The 14942-nt window shown below is 43.4% G+C and overlaps 1 protein-coding gene across 1 annotated transcript; it reads left to right on the plus strand.

Annotated features, from left to right (window-relative positions):
• The first annotated feature begins 715 nt into the window (after positions 1-715).
• Positions 716-14531, plus strand: LOC139159996 (zinc finger protein 850-like). Its single transcript, XM_070737484.1, has 2 exons — positions 716-788; positions 9775-14531. The coding sequence occupies exon 2, from the start codon at positions 10346-10348 to the stop codon at positions 12386-12388; it is 2043 nt and encodes a 680-aa protein (XP_070593585.1). The 5' UTR covers positions 716-788; positions 9775-10345; the 3' UTR covers positions 12389-14531.
• Positions 14532-14942: the final 411 nt, after the last annotated feature.

A 14942-nucleotide genomic window follows, 5' to 3' on the forward strand; every position in this document is an offset into this window, starting at 1 on the left:
GGCCCCATGGCAAAATTAATTGCCTGCCTTAGACTGTCTGGCCTGATGGTGCTCCCATGTAATAAATCCTTGGGAGCCATGGGTAATCAGTCTTGAAGTTTTGGGATGTAGAGAGTGTTGATTTCTACTGAGAGTCACGTTTAATAAAGATGATTCTGTCATTCTTCAAATCTTGAACGTTTAGGGCTCAGAACATATCTAATCTTGGTAAGCTAAGAAGCATCACGTTTCACTATTTCACTAGGCTCACTTGCAAAGGTCAGTTGCAAGACGTGAGAAACGATTTGGTAGCATTTATACAGTGAAAACATTGGAAACCCCTTAGGAAGAGACGGGACAAGAGTGTTTTCCTGCCCCTATCAGGAGATGGCAATCAGACAGGCAACATCTGTGCCTGAAACGTGTCTAAGAGAGGAATTAAGAGCATCGAGTATTGAATTGCTAGAAAGGGTAGGGGAGAAGAAATGCATAAGAACTTCCTCTTCCGGAAGACTCATGGGAGTCAAAACAAAACCAGATCTTCGTGGTCTTGCGAAAGGCCAGCAGGGAGGGAGCAGGACGGATTCCATAGATTTTCTGCCACTATCAGGAAATGGCAGTCAAATAGGCAACATCTGTGTCTGAAACGTGCATATTAGAGGAGTTAAAACCATAGAGTACTAAATTGCTAGACAAGATTGGAGGAGAGAAGATGCAGAAGAACATCCTCTTCCGGATGACTCATTCGAGGAAGGTGTCCTGTAGAGCGGCTTTTGTGCTCTTCCAAGGATCGAAGCAGCAGCTGGAAGGTGAGTTGAGGGCAGGTGGGAGGAGAGTCCGGGAGCAAGTCGGGCTGTTTGTTTTTCCTCCACAGCCTGGAAGCAGAGAAGCAACCAGGCTGAAGCGTGTCAGCTGCTGCTGCTGCAGGTTCCCCTCCTGCCCAAACTTAAGCCCACTGGTTCTGCACGCTGTGAAACTGGTGGCTGCAATTTTCTGCTCGTGGAAAGATTGAAAAAGTCTCTTTGAAGTTAAGGTCGATTCTTTGGGAATGGCTTCCCTGCAGAGGTTGTGGGTGCTCCATCACTGGGGGTTTGTGACAGAGTTGGAAGGGACCTTGTGGGTCTTCTATTTTGACACCCTGCTGAAGCAGGAGACCCAATACCATTTCAGACAATTTGCTTCTTGTCTTGCCTTCTGGGTCTTTGCAAAATAAATTGACTCCCCCCCTTTTTTAATTCCTCAACAATTGGAACATTGCTATCATGTCACCCCTAGTCCTTCCTTTCACTAGACTAGACATACTCGATTCCTGCAATCCTTCTTTATATGTTTTAGCCTCCATCCCCCTGTTGCTCTTCTCTGCACTCTTCATAGTGTCTCTACATTTTATTAAAAAATATGGCAGTCAAAACCAGTTGCAGTAATCCAAGTGGGATCTTACTAAAGCATTAAACTAAAACTTTACATTATCTTCATTCTAGCCCTCTGTTAAGGCAGCCTAGGATTGCATTAGCACTTGTGGCCACTGCATCACACTGTTGGCTTTCTTTACTTGATTGTTCACTATGGCATCCATCTCACAATTACTGCTATTGAGACAGGTTCTACCTATTCTATACCTTGCCATTTGGCTTTTCGTGACTAAGTGTACAACCTCTTTCCCCCCCCCTCCACTGAATTTCATTTTGTTAGATAAGGCCCAGTGTTCAAATCTATCAAGATTCTTCTATATCTTGAGTTTGTCTATTGGGATGTTGGCTATTCCTACCAACTTAGTGTTTTCTTAGTTTGTCCTCTGGGAGTTGAGCGGCATATATGTCCAAACAAATAATGAGTTCCCCTTCTACTCATTCATTGAAATTGTTTATGAAGATACTGAAGAATACTGAGACTAAGATAGAGCCTTGGGGTAGTTCACTGCTTACTTCCCTCCATATAGATGTAGTTCCATTGACTAATGGTTGAGTGTGGTTTGTCAGCCAGTTACAAATCCATCGGATGGTGATCTTATCCATACCACATTTTCTTCATTTACCAAGAAATAGATTGTTCTCCACTTTATCAAATGCCTTTTTGAAATGCCAACATACTGTCTCCACAGCATTTTGCTGGTCTACTAACCTAGAAACTTTTTCAAAGAAGGAAATAAGATTTGTTTGGCATGATCTTCTTTCAACGAACCCTTGTTGTCTTCTGGTGATATGTTTGCTTGGTTCTAGATGTTTGTAAATCTATTGCTTGGTTATCTTTTTCAAGATCTTCTCAGGCATTGATGTCAGGCTAATTTATCTGTAATTTTGTGGACCCATTCCCCCCCCCCTTTTTTTTTTGAAGATTGGAACTGAATCAGTCACACTGGCAAGGCAAGGTTTAAATAGTGTCTGTTTGCTCACGCATCACTTTGTCAAATGAGGCACCAATGGTGCCACCGAAGCTCTGCCCCAGCGGCCAGTTTGGATTCCCAAACTGTAAAAAATAGGTCTTAGTTGACCATGAGGCAAAGAGGGAAGTAATGATACCCACAAGCCCAGATTTCCAACAACAAAAGCACAGTCCAATAATCAAACCCAAAGTTCAAAAAATAGGATCCAGCAAAGCTGGGAAGATACTTACCAAAACAAGCAGGTGTTCCCAAGAAACAAACTTTTACCCAGCATTTTGTCAAATCACTCTTCCACAGCTCTTCCTTGTGTGGGAACATTTCTCTCAAGCAGCCTTGCTGACCTCTCTTCCTCCCTCCAGTCTGCTCTCCTCACTCCTGGATCAAGTGGAGGAGCGGTTCTTCTTAATCAGAGGTGATGTGGAGCCTGTCATCTCTGTTGGCTCTGTAGCTCTACTTGTTTTCTTAACATCTATGTCTTGCCAGTAAGCATGGTGTTGGAGTCTTCGGAGAGGGGCAGCATACAAATCTAATAAATTATTATTATTATTATTATTATTATTATTATTATTATCATCATAATTATTATTATTATGGTGTTTCCTATTGGTGCTGCATCCATGTATTAATGAGGTTTGATTGTGCTTTTCAAAAATAGCCAATAAGGATCGTTTGGAATGTTCAGTTGTATCGGTAGTACTTGCCTATTTGTTCCCTGAGCCTTCAAAGTTACTATGGGACTGTAAAGGCAGATGTACACTTGGCCCCCAAATTTGTGGTCATTGTAGCACATCTTCAGTGACCACATGTGAGCAGTTGCTTTGGTTATGAAGGTGCCCGAAAAACAGATGGATCAATTTGAGTTCTGCCAACCAGTGAACAAATACAATTGCCGCTGTATCCCATGCTCATGATTGCTATTTGTGACCGCTCCAGCAAGCTTCTGACAAGCAAATCAGTGGAGATACCAGCAGGAATTTGTAAGTCACAATTGTATGAAATTCCCTCTAACAGCCCTCAGTGATTGGTTTAATTACAGTTGATCAGATGTAAGTTGGCACTCTCAAGTGGTCAGTAAGTGAGGACTGCTTGAATTGGGATGTTGAATTGTTGAGTTGGGATGCTTTAGTGAGCATGGCAACATGGTGAGACATCAGCGGAATTATATGATATAATAGTGTCTAGATTGTGTGAAACTTTCATTGGAAGGTCCCACTTCATGAGACAACAGAGGACTCACATCCGTGTGTGTGTGTGTGTGTGTGTGTGTGTGTGTGTGTGTGTATGGACAATTTAAGGAGGAAAACTTTTTTTATGTCCTGACTCTGGAAAAGGTTTATTAAAAATTCCCATCTGATTAGCCATCACAGGATTCACACAGAATGGATATCCTTTGAATGTCCTGATTGTGAAACATGTTTCAGTGAGCATTTTAGCCTGTTAAAACACCAGAGGATTCACACAGTAAAAAACCCTTCTGAATGTGCTGATTGTGGGAAACATTTCAATTGAATTCCAGCCTCGTGAAACATTAAAGGACTCACACAGGGGGAAAAACAATTCGAACGTTTTGATTGTAGAAAAAGTTTCAATCAAAGTTCCCAACTTGTGATCAACAGAGGACTCACACTGTAGAGAAAGATTTTGAATGATCTGATTGTGAGATGTTTTAGTCGGAATTCTAGTCTAGTGATACACCATACACAGAATAAGAGAATTGGAAGGGACCTTGGAGGGATATCCTTTGAATGTCCTGATTGTGGGCAATGTTCCCTCTAATTTTTTTTCGGTGTGGGCGGAAAAGTATAGTGTCTGAGCGGCAGTCACTTTGGGACTGGGCAGCATAGAAAAATAAATGAATGAATAAATAAATAAATAAATAAATAAAATAGGGGGGAAATTCTGGGTACCTCTCCTATCTCTCCCCCTTTTCTCTCTCATTTCTCCCTCTTCCTCCCTTTTTCTCTCATTCTTTCCCTCTCTCCTCTCTTTTTCCATCCCTATCTCTTCCTCCCTTGTGTGTGTGTGTGAACTCTTGAACCATTTCCAAAAACAGGTGAGGGCTGGGGGTTTTTTTCTCTGTTATTATCTCTCTCTCTTGTTTTTCTCTCTTTCCTCTAATTCTCTGCCTCAATCATTTTCTCATTTCTCTTTTTTTCTTCCCTTTTTGCTCTCATTTCTCTCTCTCTCTCTTCCTTCCTCTCTTGTCTCTCTCTCTTGCTTTCTTTCTCTTTCTCCCCCCTCTTTCGCTCTCACCTCTCTTGCCCCCTTTCTCTCTCCCCCATTTCTCTCCCCCCTCTTTCTCTCTCTCCCCTCTTCCTACCTGTTTAACGGTGGCCGCCTCCGTCTTGATGCGGGCTGCCGCCATCTTGTACTGGGATTGGGTGGTGGAGGGGACCCGGTGGTGGCGGATAGACCCCAGCACAGCGGCAGAAGAGGAGGCGAAGTTCGTGCTTCTGCCACACCGGGGCCAAGACCAGGCCCATCAGCCCCAGCTGCAGGGGGCAGCCCCAGGGTGGCAACGGGGGAGGAGGAGGTGAAGCCGGCTGCCCAGGAAAGTGGCGCATTTGAAAAACGCGCTGCTTTTCAAATGCGCCGCTTTTCAAACGTGCCATTTCCCCAGGTATCCGAGCCCCAGGTATAGGAGATTGCTGAGAAGGCAAGAGGAATGGCATAGTAAAAAGTATTAGCTTAGAGCCTTACCTCTTTGGGGTGTGATGTCACTTCCAGGCAGTATAAAAGCAAAGGATTTTGGGTAATTGGGTGTGGTGTTTCAACGCTGTTGAACGGAAGAGGTTTTAGATTGGGGGGCTGCATGAAAAAGCCTTCAAAACCATGATTCCTAACTCATTAAAAGGCATTCTCTCCTGGATTATGTCTCTCCAAGACTTCGGTGAGCTGATCTATACTCTTGAATGATAAATGGACTTTATTATCTAAGGAATGCCCATTAGGCCGAGTTTAGCGCCTTTCCCAGACTTTGTTGGTGTTTCACTCCAGAAACAGAAATAACTCCCTTTTCCTTGCCATTCAAATCTGGTTTTCTCTGTGTGTGATTTTATCAATGAAGAGTGTGATTTTTACCATGAAATAAGGGACATTTGAGTCAGTGGGTTTGCTGCGAGTGGCCATGGACAGAACAGTTGCGAGATGGGCATCTTGTCGGTTCTGGAGTTTGGCAAATCTGTGTGTCTGCCAGCTGGTCTCTTTCGGGAAAAAATGCTTGCAAAATATGGAAATTCTTCTTGCGAGGGCAAGCAATTAACAACTTCTCACAGCGACAAGAGTTTCTGTACTTTACAAGATGTTTTTTCTGTAGAGACCAGCCAAGAGACAGACAGAGCTGTCAAACTTCAGTACTGATAAGATGCCCATCTTGCACCCCACCCCCACCCCACTCTACCACCCCCAATTGCATCCTACCATGCAGCGGGCCCCTGCCTTACTTTCAGGGAAACACGGTATTTACAATTATATAATTCCCAGCACTTCAAGATATATTTGATGATAGTCCTTTGCATTCCTAGGAATACTTGATTGATCCAATTCAACAACTGAATTTGAATGGATATTTGAACATGAATCTTGGTAGTCTTTTTTTAAAAAATAATATACTTTATTTATAAATATAAAGAAAGAGAAAAGGGGTAGTGGGGAAGTAGGGAGGGATGAACAGGAAAAAAAAGGCAAAATAAAAGGGAAGGTGGAGAAGGGAAATACACAATCAAAAGGTTTGGATAAGTGGTAACATTATACATTGTAAGTTATGAATCATAGCACATATATTTCTTAATATCATTATTGTATTTCTTAAACCAAGTAAATAAAGAATAAATAAAGGGTATCTTAAGTATTATCAACATTATCTTAAATTTTAGTATTGAATCTTACATCTCATTTCAATAATCTATCAATTTTTAGAATTCATGTGTATCTATATACATTAGGTAACAGAAAATAAATGTGGATATTTTATGAATGTAAAAAGTAAAAGCAAAAGGGTACCAGATTGGTAAGAAAAAGGATTGGTAAGGGGAGGAATGTAAAAAAAAAGAAAAAAAAGGGAGAGAATGTGAAGGGAAAAAAGAAAGTCTGCGTATAGCGCAGACGCTTTTAGGTATTACGACATTGTGCGAGAGTATTGTTGGAGGTGTATATGTATAGTATAACAAATATATATTTGTGTATGAAAAAGAAAGGTGTAGTAATTAAGATCGTTATTAGTAAGTATTAGTAATAGTATAATGCAGTGGTCCCCAAACTACGGCCCGCGGGCCGGATGCGGCCCAACGAGGTCTTTTAACCGGCCCGTGGCAAGCTCACGAGATTTTACTGGTCGATAAAATAAGCTCCCGAATCTCCTGTCAACTCACCACGGTCGGCTGCTCAGCGAGGAGAAGGTGGAGAGGCAAGGGGGCGGGGAGGAAAGCGGGCCTGCAATTGGCCCCTTCCTTTGTCGCCTTTAGGGAGAGAAACTGTTGCTGCCCTATGGCAGAGCAGCAACAGTTCCTCTCCCTAAAGGCGAGAAAGAAATTGGCCAATTGCAGGCCCGCTTTCCTCCCCGCCCCCTTGCCCCTCCACCTCCTCCTCCCCTCCTCCTCCGCGGTGAGTGGACGCGAAATTCATGAAAAGGCGATTGGCAATTGAAAAACTGTCCACTGAAAGTCACAGCTAAGTGTACCATGGCTAAGTTTGTGTGTGTGGGGGGAGGCGGCGGCTTGAAAACCCCTGACCTCCATCGCCTCCCCCCCACGGCACAAGGCGAGCACACCTCGCCGCTGACACAGACGGCGGGGACTGCCCTGTCCCCCTGTCCCCCCTGCGCAAAACTACGCAGTCCCAGATCGCTCGCTTCTCCAGCCAGCAAAGCCGACTGCCCGGCTTTGCTGGCTGATGCAGGAAAGGAAAGGGTCACATTTAAAAAGCACGCCACTTTCTGGGACTGCGGCGCCGTGGTGGCCTTCAAGCGCGGCCCTTCGCGGCGCCCCACCACCCGTTCCTGCAGGAAGAGATTGGGCACTTTACCGGGAGGTGGAGGCGGCTGGGTGCCGGGGAGGGCGAAGGAGTGGACGCGCCTCTCAGCTGCAGAGCGGAACGGGGGTGGAGATCAGCGGCAGAGTCTGGCGTTGGGGGCCTGGGGCCATGCGGGACCGCTCATCCAGGCTTGCCGGTCCACGCGCGCCTGGATGAGCGGTCCCGCATGGCCCCAGCGCCGGACTCCGCCGCTGATCTCCACCCCCGTTCCGCTCTGCAGCTGAGAGGCGCGTCCACTCCTTCGCCCTCCCCGGCACCCAGCGTCCGGCCCCACGCCGCCTCCACCTCCCGGTAAAGTGCCCGATCTCTTCCTGCAGGAACGGGTGGTGGGGCGCCGCGAAGGGCTGCGCTTGAAGGCCACCACGGCGCCGCAGTCCCAGAAAGTGGCGTGCTTTTTAAATGTGACCCTTTCCTTTCCTGCATCAGCCAGCAAAGCCGGGCAGTCGGCTTTGCTGGCTGGAGAAGCGAGCGATCTGGGCCTGCGTAGTTTTGCGCAGGGGGGACAGGGGGACAGGGCAGTCCCTGCCGCCTGTGTCAGCGGCGAGGTGTGCTCGCCTTGTGCCGTGGGGGGGAGGCGATGGAGGTCAGGGGTTTTCAAGCAGCCGCCTCCCCCCCCCACAGAGATAAGAGAGAGAAAGAAAGAGAGGGACAGAGAGAAAGAAAGAGGGACAGAGAGAAAGAAAGAGAGGGACAGAGAGAAAGAAAGAGAGGGACAGAGAAAGAAAGAGACAGAGAGAAAGAAAGAGGGACAGAGAGTAAGAAAGAGAGGGACAGAGTAAGAAAGAGAGGGACAGAGAGAAAGAAAGAGGGACAGAGAGAAAGAAAGAGAGGGACAGAGAGAAAGAAAGGGACAGAGAGAAAGAAAGAGGGACAGAGAGTAAGAAAGAGAGGGACAGAGAGAAAGAAAGAGGGACAGAGAGAAAGATAGAGAGGGACAGAGAGAAAGAAAGAGGGACAGAGAAAAAGAAAGAGAGGGACAGAGAAAAAGAAAGAGAGGGACAGAGCAAAAGAGAGGGACAGAGAAAAAGAAAGAGAGGGACAGAGAGAAAGAAAGAGGGACAGAGAAAGGGAGAGAGAGAAAGAGAAAGAAAGGTAGAGAGAAAGAGGGAGAGAGAAAGAGAGTGAGTGAGAGAAAGAGAAGAGAGAGAGAAAGAAAGAGAGAGGGGGGAGAGAAAGAGGGAAAGATAGAGAGGGAGAGAGAAAGGAAGAGGAGAGATAGAAAGGGAGAGAGAGAAAGAAAGGAGGAGACAGAGAGAGGGAGAGAGAAAGAGGGAGAGATATAAAGAGAGTGAGTGAGAGAAAGAGAGAAGAGAGAGAAAGAGAGAGAGAGGACAGAGAGAAAGAGAGAGAACTAGAAAGACAGAAGGACAGAGAGAAAGGGAGAGAGAGAGAAAGAGGAAGAATAAATATTAAATATTGTATTTGTTTCCATTTTGTTTTTTACTTTAAATAATGTATGTGCAGTGTGCATAGGGATTTGTTCACACGTTTTTTTAATAGTCCGGCCCTCCAACAGTCTGAGGGACAGTGAACTGGCCCCCTGTGTAAAAAGTTTGGGGACCCCTGGTATAATGTATGATATATATTCTATTAGTTTAAAAACGAATAAAAAGAGATATGGTATAAAAGTTTTTTCCGAGTTTTATTACAAATTAAGTGGTTTTTGGAATTAACTTTTGAGTTAGTTTAAATTTGATTTGAACGTTCAAAAGTAAGGTAAGGTTAATGGTTTGAAAGTATAAGAGTTTGATATTTATTTGCTGAAACCCATTTGTACCAATTTTCCCATATTTCGTAATATTCCGAGTCTTTTTTGTTTTGTGTTTCCATTGCTACTTTTGACATTTCCGCACCTTCTATAATTTTCATGATGACAACCAATAATGGGGGTGTTTGATCCCGTTTCCAAAAACGGGCAAATGAAATCCTTGCCGCTGTCAGAATTTGGAAAATGAGGTATTTTTGTGCTTTCGTATAGTTTTGCCTAAATATGCCAAGGAGATAAAGTTCGGGTTTGAATGGTAGGTTGGTTGACATGACTTGGTCTATTAGGTTTTTAATAGCTATCCAATATTTTTTTTGCGTGTATGGTAGTATGTTCAAGGTTTTATTTTACATTTCCAGCAGTTGGGTTAGAAATTAGGGAACATTTTGGATATTCTTGCTGGGGGTAAGTGCCATTGGTAGAACATTTTTATTTGATTCTCTTTGTGAGACATTGCCGTAGTCAGAATCTCGGTAGTCTTCTATGATCATAAAAAATGCAAGTGATTAGTATTGGGGCATGCTTGTATTTTCATGGTAAAATCTGTATATTTCCTTTTTTTACACCGTCTCTAACTATTTTATAAACAATTAAACTTCTACTTTTAATCTTACAGACAAAGATGATGGCAAGACCACTCTGGACAATTGTAAATAAGAAGCAATGTTGAAAAAGGAAGAAAATCTCTTTCACAATGTTTCCATTTCCTTCAGAAAACCAGGCATTTCTCCTCCACCTCCAGCAGCTGTTAGACAAGAGAGAGAAAATCAAGAAAGATTTCAAGCCTGAATAAGCAGATTATGAAGAACTCAAGGAAAGCTAGACAGGAGAAAAGCCGTACACACTGTCTCAATGTAGCAAAAACTGGTCAGAACATCTCCCTTGTGATTCCTGGAAGCAACCACACAAGAGGGAAGCCACAAAAGTGCTCTCAAGGTGCTAAGTGCTTTAGTGAGCATGGCAAGAGGGTGGTGCACCACAAGACATGAGGGAGAAAACATAAGACTCTGCAGATTGTGTCAATTCTTCATTAGAAATTTTCAAGTTAGGAGAAGCTAAAGGACACACACACAGGAATAACACAATTTGAACATCCTTTCTGTGAGAAAGTTTTCAAAGAGAGAATTCCAGTCTGGTGAAGCTCCCATTTGAAACATTTGAATGTGCTAACTGGGCAAATATCAGTTATGAAACACCAGAGTATTCACACAGGAGAGAAACCCTTTGAATGTCCTGACTGTGGGAAATGTTTTAGTGATAATTCCAACCTGGTGAGACACCAGATGTTTCACACAGGAGAGAAACCCTTTGAATGTCCTGAGTGTGGAAAAAGTTTTAGTCAGAGTTCCAGCCTGGTGAAACACGAGAGGACTCACACAGGAGAGAAACCCTTTGATTGTCCCGATTGTGGGAAAGGTTTTAGTGATAATTTCAACCTGGTGAGACACCAGAGGATTCACACAGGAGAGAAACCCTTTGATTGTCCTGACTGTGGGAAAGGTTTTAGTGATAATTCCAATCTGGTGAGACACCAGATGATTCACACAGGAGAGAAACCCTTTGATTGTCCTGACTGTGGGAAAGGTTTTATTGATAGTTCCACCCTTGTGAGACACCAGAGGACTCACACAGGAGGGAAACCCTATGAATGTCCTGTCTGTGGGAAACATTTTAGTGATATTTCCAACCTGGTGCAACACCAGAGGACTCACACAGGAGTGAAACCCTATGAATGTCCTGTCTGTGGAAAAAGTTTTAGTCAGAATTCCAGCCTGGTGAAACACCAGAGGACTCACACAGGAGAGAAACCCTTTAAATGTCCTGACTGTGGGAAATGTTTTACTCAGAATTCCATCTTGGTGCAACACCAGAGGACCCACACAGGGGTTTACCCCTTAGAATGTCCTGACTGTGGAAAAGGTTTTAGTCATAATTCCAGCCTGGAGAAACACAAAAGGACTCATACAGGAGAGAAACCCTTTGAATGTTCTGACTGTGGGAAAAGCTTTAGTTGTAATTCCCTACTTGTGACCCATCAGAGGATTCACATAGGAGAGAAACCCTTTGAATGTCGTGACTGCGGGAAAATATTTTGTCAGCGGTCTGACCTGGTTAAACACCAGAGGACGTACACAGCAGAGAAACCCTTTCAATGTCCTTACTGCGGGAAAATATTTTGTCAGCGGTCTGACCTGGTTAAACACCAGAGGACTCACACAGGAGTGAAATGCTATGAATGTCCTGTCTGTGGGAAAGGTTTTAGTCAGAATTCCAGCCTGGTGACACACCAGAGGACTCACACAGGAGAGAAACCCTATGAATGTCCTGACTGTGGGAAAGGTTTTATTGATAATTCCTCTCTTGTGAGACACCAGAGGACTCACACAGGAGAGAAACCCTATGAATGTCCTGACTGTGGGAAAGGTTTTATTGATAAATCCAACCTGGTGCAACACCAGAGGACTCACACAGGAGTGAAACCCTATGAATGTCCTGTCTGTGGGAAACGTTTTAGTCAGAATTCCAGCCTGGTGCAACACCAGACTACTCACACAGGAGTGAAACCCTATGAATGTCCTGTCTGTGGGAAACGTTTTAGTCAGAATTCCAGCCTGGTGAAACACCAGAGGACTCACACAGGAGAGAAACCCTTTGAATGTCCTGTCTGTGGGAAACGTTTCAGTCAGAATTCCCTCCTGCAGCAACACCAGAGGACCCACACAGGGGTTTACCCGTTAGAATGTCCTGACTGTGGAAAAGGTTTTAGTCATAATTCCAGACTGGTGAAACACCAGTGGACTCACACAGGTGTTTACCCCTTAGAATGTCCTTACTGTGGAAAAGGTTTTAGTCACAATTCCAGCCTGGTGAAACATCAGCAGACTCACACAGGAGAGAAACCCTTTGAATGTCCTGACTGTGGGAAAAGCTTTAGTCAGAATTCCATACTTGTGACCCACCAGAGAATTCACACAGGAGAGAAACCCTTTGAATGTCCTGATTGTGGGAAAAGTTTTAGTCATAATTCCAGCCTGGTGAGACACCAGAGGATTCACACAGGAGAGAAACCCTTTGAATGTCCTGACTGTGGGAAATGTTTCAGGCATAATTCCAATCTGGTGAAACACCAGATGATTCATACAGAAGAGAAACCCTTTGAATGTCCTGACTGTGGGAAAAGGTTTAGTGATAATCCCAACCTGATGCAACACCAGGGGACTCACACATGAGAGAAACCCTTTGAATGTCCTGACTGAAAAGCTTTAGTCACAGTTCTCACCTGGTGCAACACCAGAAGAGTCACACAGGAGAGTACCCGTTAGAATGTCCTGATTGTGGTGAACCTTTTAATCATAATTCCCATCTCATTATGGAGCAGAGATGTTTTAAAAAATGTATGAAGAGATTAAAAATTATCTCCGGGAAACTACTGGTGAAAAAAAAAGTAGAAATGAAATTGGCATATAAAGATTATAAAGAATACATGTTGAGGAAAAATGAAATTGAAGAAAAAGAAAACCAAGGATGAAAATGAAACAGAAATGAAAGAACAGACTGATAATGTTGCGATTTATAGTGAAAAGAAAAATGAAAAGAAAATTGAAAATAATGAACAGACTGATAATTGCGCTGGGATTTACAGTGATATGAAAAGAGAAATAGGGGATAATTGTTTCCAGTGGAAGCAATTTAAAAATAAGAGGGGTAATGGGGAGAAGATATTAGGAAAAACTAAGAATAGATTCACACCAGCATCTTACATAAAAGGAAGGAAAAAATTTTGGAAGAAAAGGAATTATTCATATAGCAACAGTAGAAAGAAAAAGAATAAGTTAAGAGAAGAGGAGGGAAAGGGAAAATAGATAATAAATGGAATTTGGGAGAGTTCAAAACAGAATGAATGATTGATAAAGGGTTATTTTTTCCTTCCTAGAATTAGAATAATTTTGCTGTTACAATTGTGTCAACAATATTAGTTGCAGCCTTATTTGGACAGGGAGTCACTTCTCACAGTCACTCACGGCCTTATCACCTCGAGGTTCGATTACTGCCATGCTTTCTACAAGAGTGAAGAGTGTTTGAAGAGTGTTCAGAGACTGCAAATAGTGCAAAATGCAGCCACATGAGCTATTGTGGGGCTCCCAAAATCTGCCCACATTTCAAGAACACTCCATGAGCTGCATTGGTTGCCAATTGGTCTCCAGGAAAAATTCAAAGTGCTGGTTAAGATCTATAAAGCCCTACATGGGTCAGGACCAGACTACATACCTGGGATGCATGAGTCTTCTGCCTCATGCATCCCAGCGGCCGGCTAGGTCCACAGAGTTATCTTTTTTCAGGTCCCGTCAGCCAAACAATGTCATCTAGCAGGGCCTAGGGGAAGAGCCATCTCTATGGAGGCCCCGGCCCTCTGCAATGAACTCCCCCCGTAGATATGTACCACTCCCTCTCACCTGGTCTTTCATATAGCTCTAAAGATCTTCTGGCAGAGGGCATGGGAACCTTGAGCCACGAGATTGTCCCTGGCCAGTATTAAATTGAATTGGATAAATGTAGATGACTGCATAAGGGGTTTTAGATTTTTATTAATTTTGTATATGTTTTTGAAATAATTAGATTAGTTTTTGAAATAATTAGATTTCTCATATATATTGTTGTATTCACAATGTTGTACGCCACCTTGAGTCGCTTCAAGAAGGGTGGCATAGAAATCTAATGAATAAATAAAAGGCAAGTACTCATAATAGGAAATTTAATCCTTAAAGTAACCGATCCCACCATCTGTAGACCAGACAACCAATCCAGACAGGTATGCTGCCTCCCGGAGCCAAAATCTTAGGCATAGTGGAGAAAGTAACTGAAATAATAAAACCCACAGACTATTGCCCCCTACTATTACTCCATGTAGTAACGAATGATACAAAAAAGCGTCATGAAAACAATGAGGGACTATGACCAGATGGGCAAGAAAGTCAAAGACATAGGTGCACAAGTAGTTTTTTTGTCAATATTACCAATGAGAGGGCAACATCCGGCAAGAGAACAAAGAATTCTACAAATGAACCACTGGTTAAAGGGTTGATGTTGCCAACAATCTTTGGATTCCTGGACCACAGATTGCACTACCTCCAAGATGGGCTTTTGGCAAGGGATGGGTTACAGCTTACTAAGACTGGGAAGAATGTCTTTGGAAAAAGATTGGCCCAACTTGTCAAGAGGCCTTTAAACTAAAATCAAGTGGTGAGGCTGACCAAACTACATGATCTCCAGGACCTAATACCAAGCAAGGACCTTTAGTAAGCCATGCAGATAACAAATTAAAGAGGGATGGGAAACAATGCAATTGTACAATAATAAATAACTTCCAGCAGACGTGGTTGGTAAATCCACAGTAACTGAATTTAAACATTCCTGGGATAAACATATCCATCCTAAGATAAAAATACAGGAAATAGTATAAGGGCAGACTAGATGGACCATGAGCTCTTTTTATGCCATCAGTCTTCTATGTTTCTATAAAAAAGAATTCAAAAAATAACAATAAATAAAACCCCATGACCCTAACAAACCCAATGACCCTAACCCCCCCCCAACCCCAATCTAACAAACATCCATACCAAACAAACATGATTCGGGCACGTCCAGTGTTAAAGTTCACAACACCCAGGCCTGTCGACAAAGCCAGGTTTTAGCAGCTTTTCGAAAAACTAGTAGAGTGGGTATAGTGCGAACATTGGGGGGAGTTGGTTCCATAGAGTTGGGGAGGCAACAGAAAAGGCCCTC

This window comes from Erythrolamprus reginae, chromosome 2 (assembly GCF_031021105.1).
Source record: "Erythrolamprus reginae isolate rEryReg1 chromosome 2, rEryReg1.hap1, whole genome shotgun sequence".
Taxonomy (NCBI): Eukaryota; Metazoa; Chordata; class Lepidosauria; order Squamata; family Dipsadidae; genus Erythrolamprus; species Erythrolamprus reginae.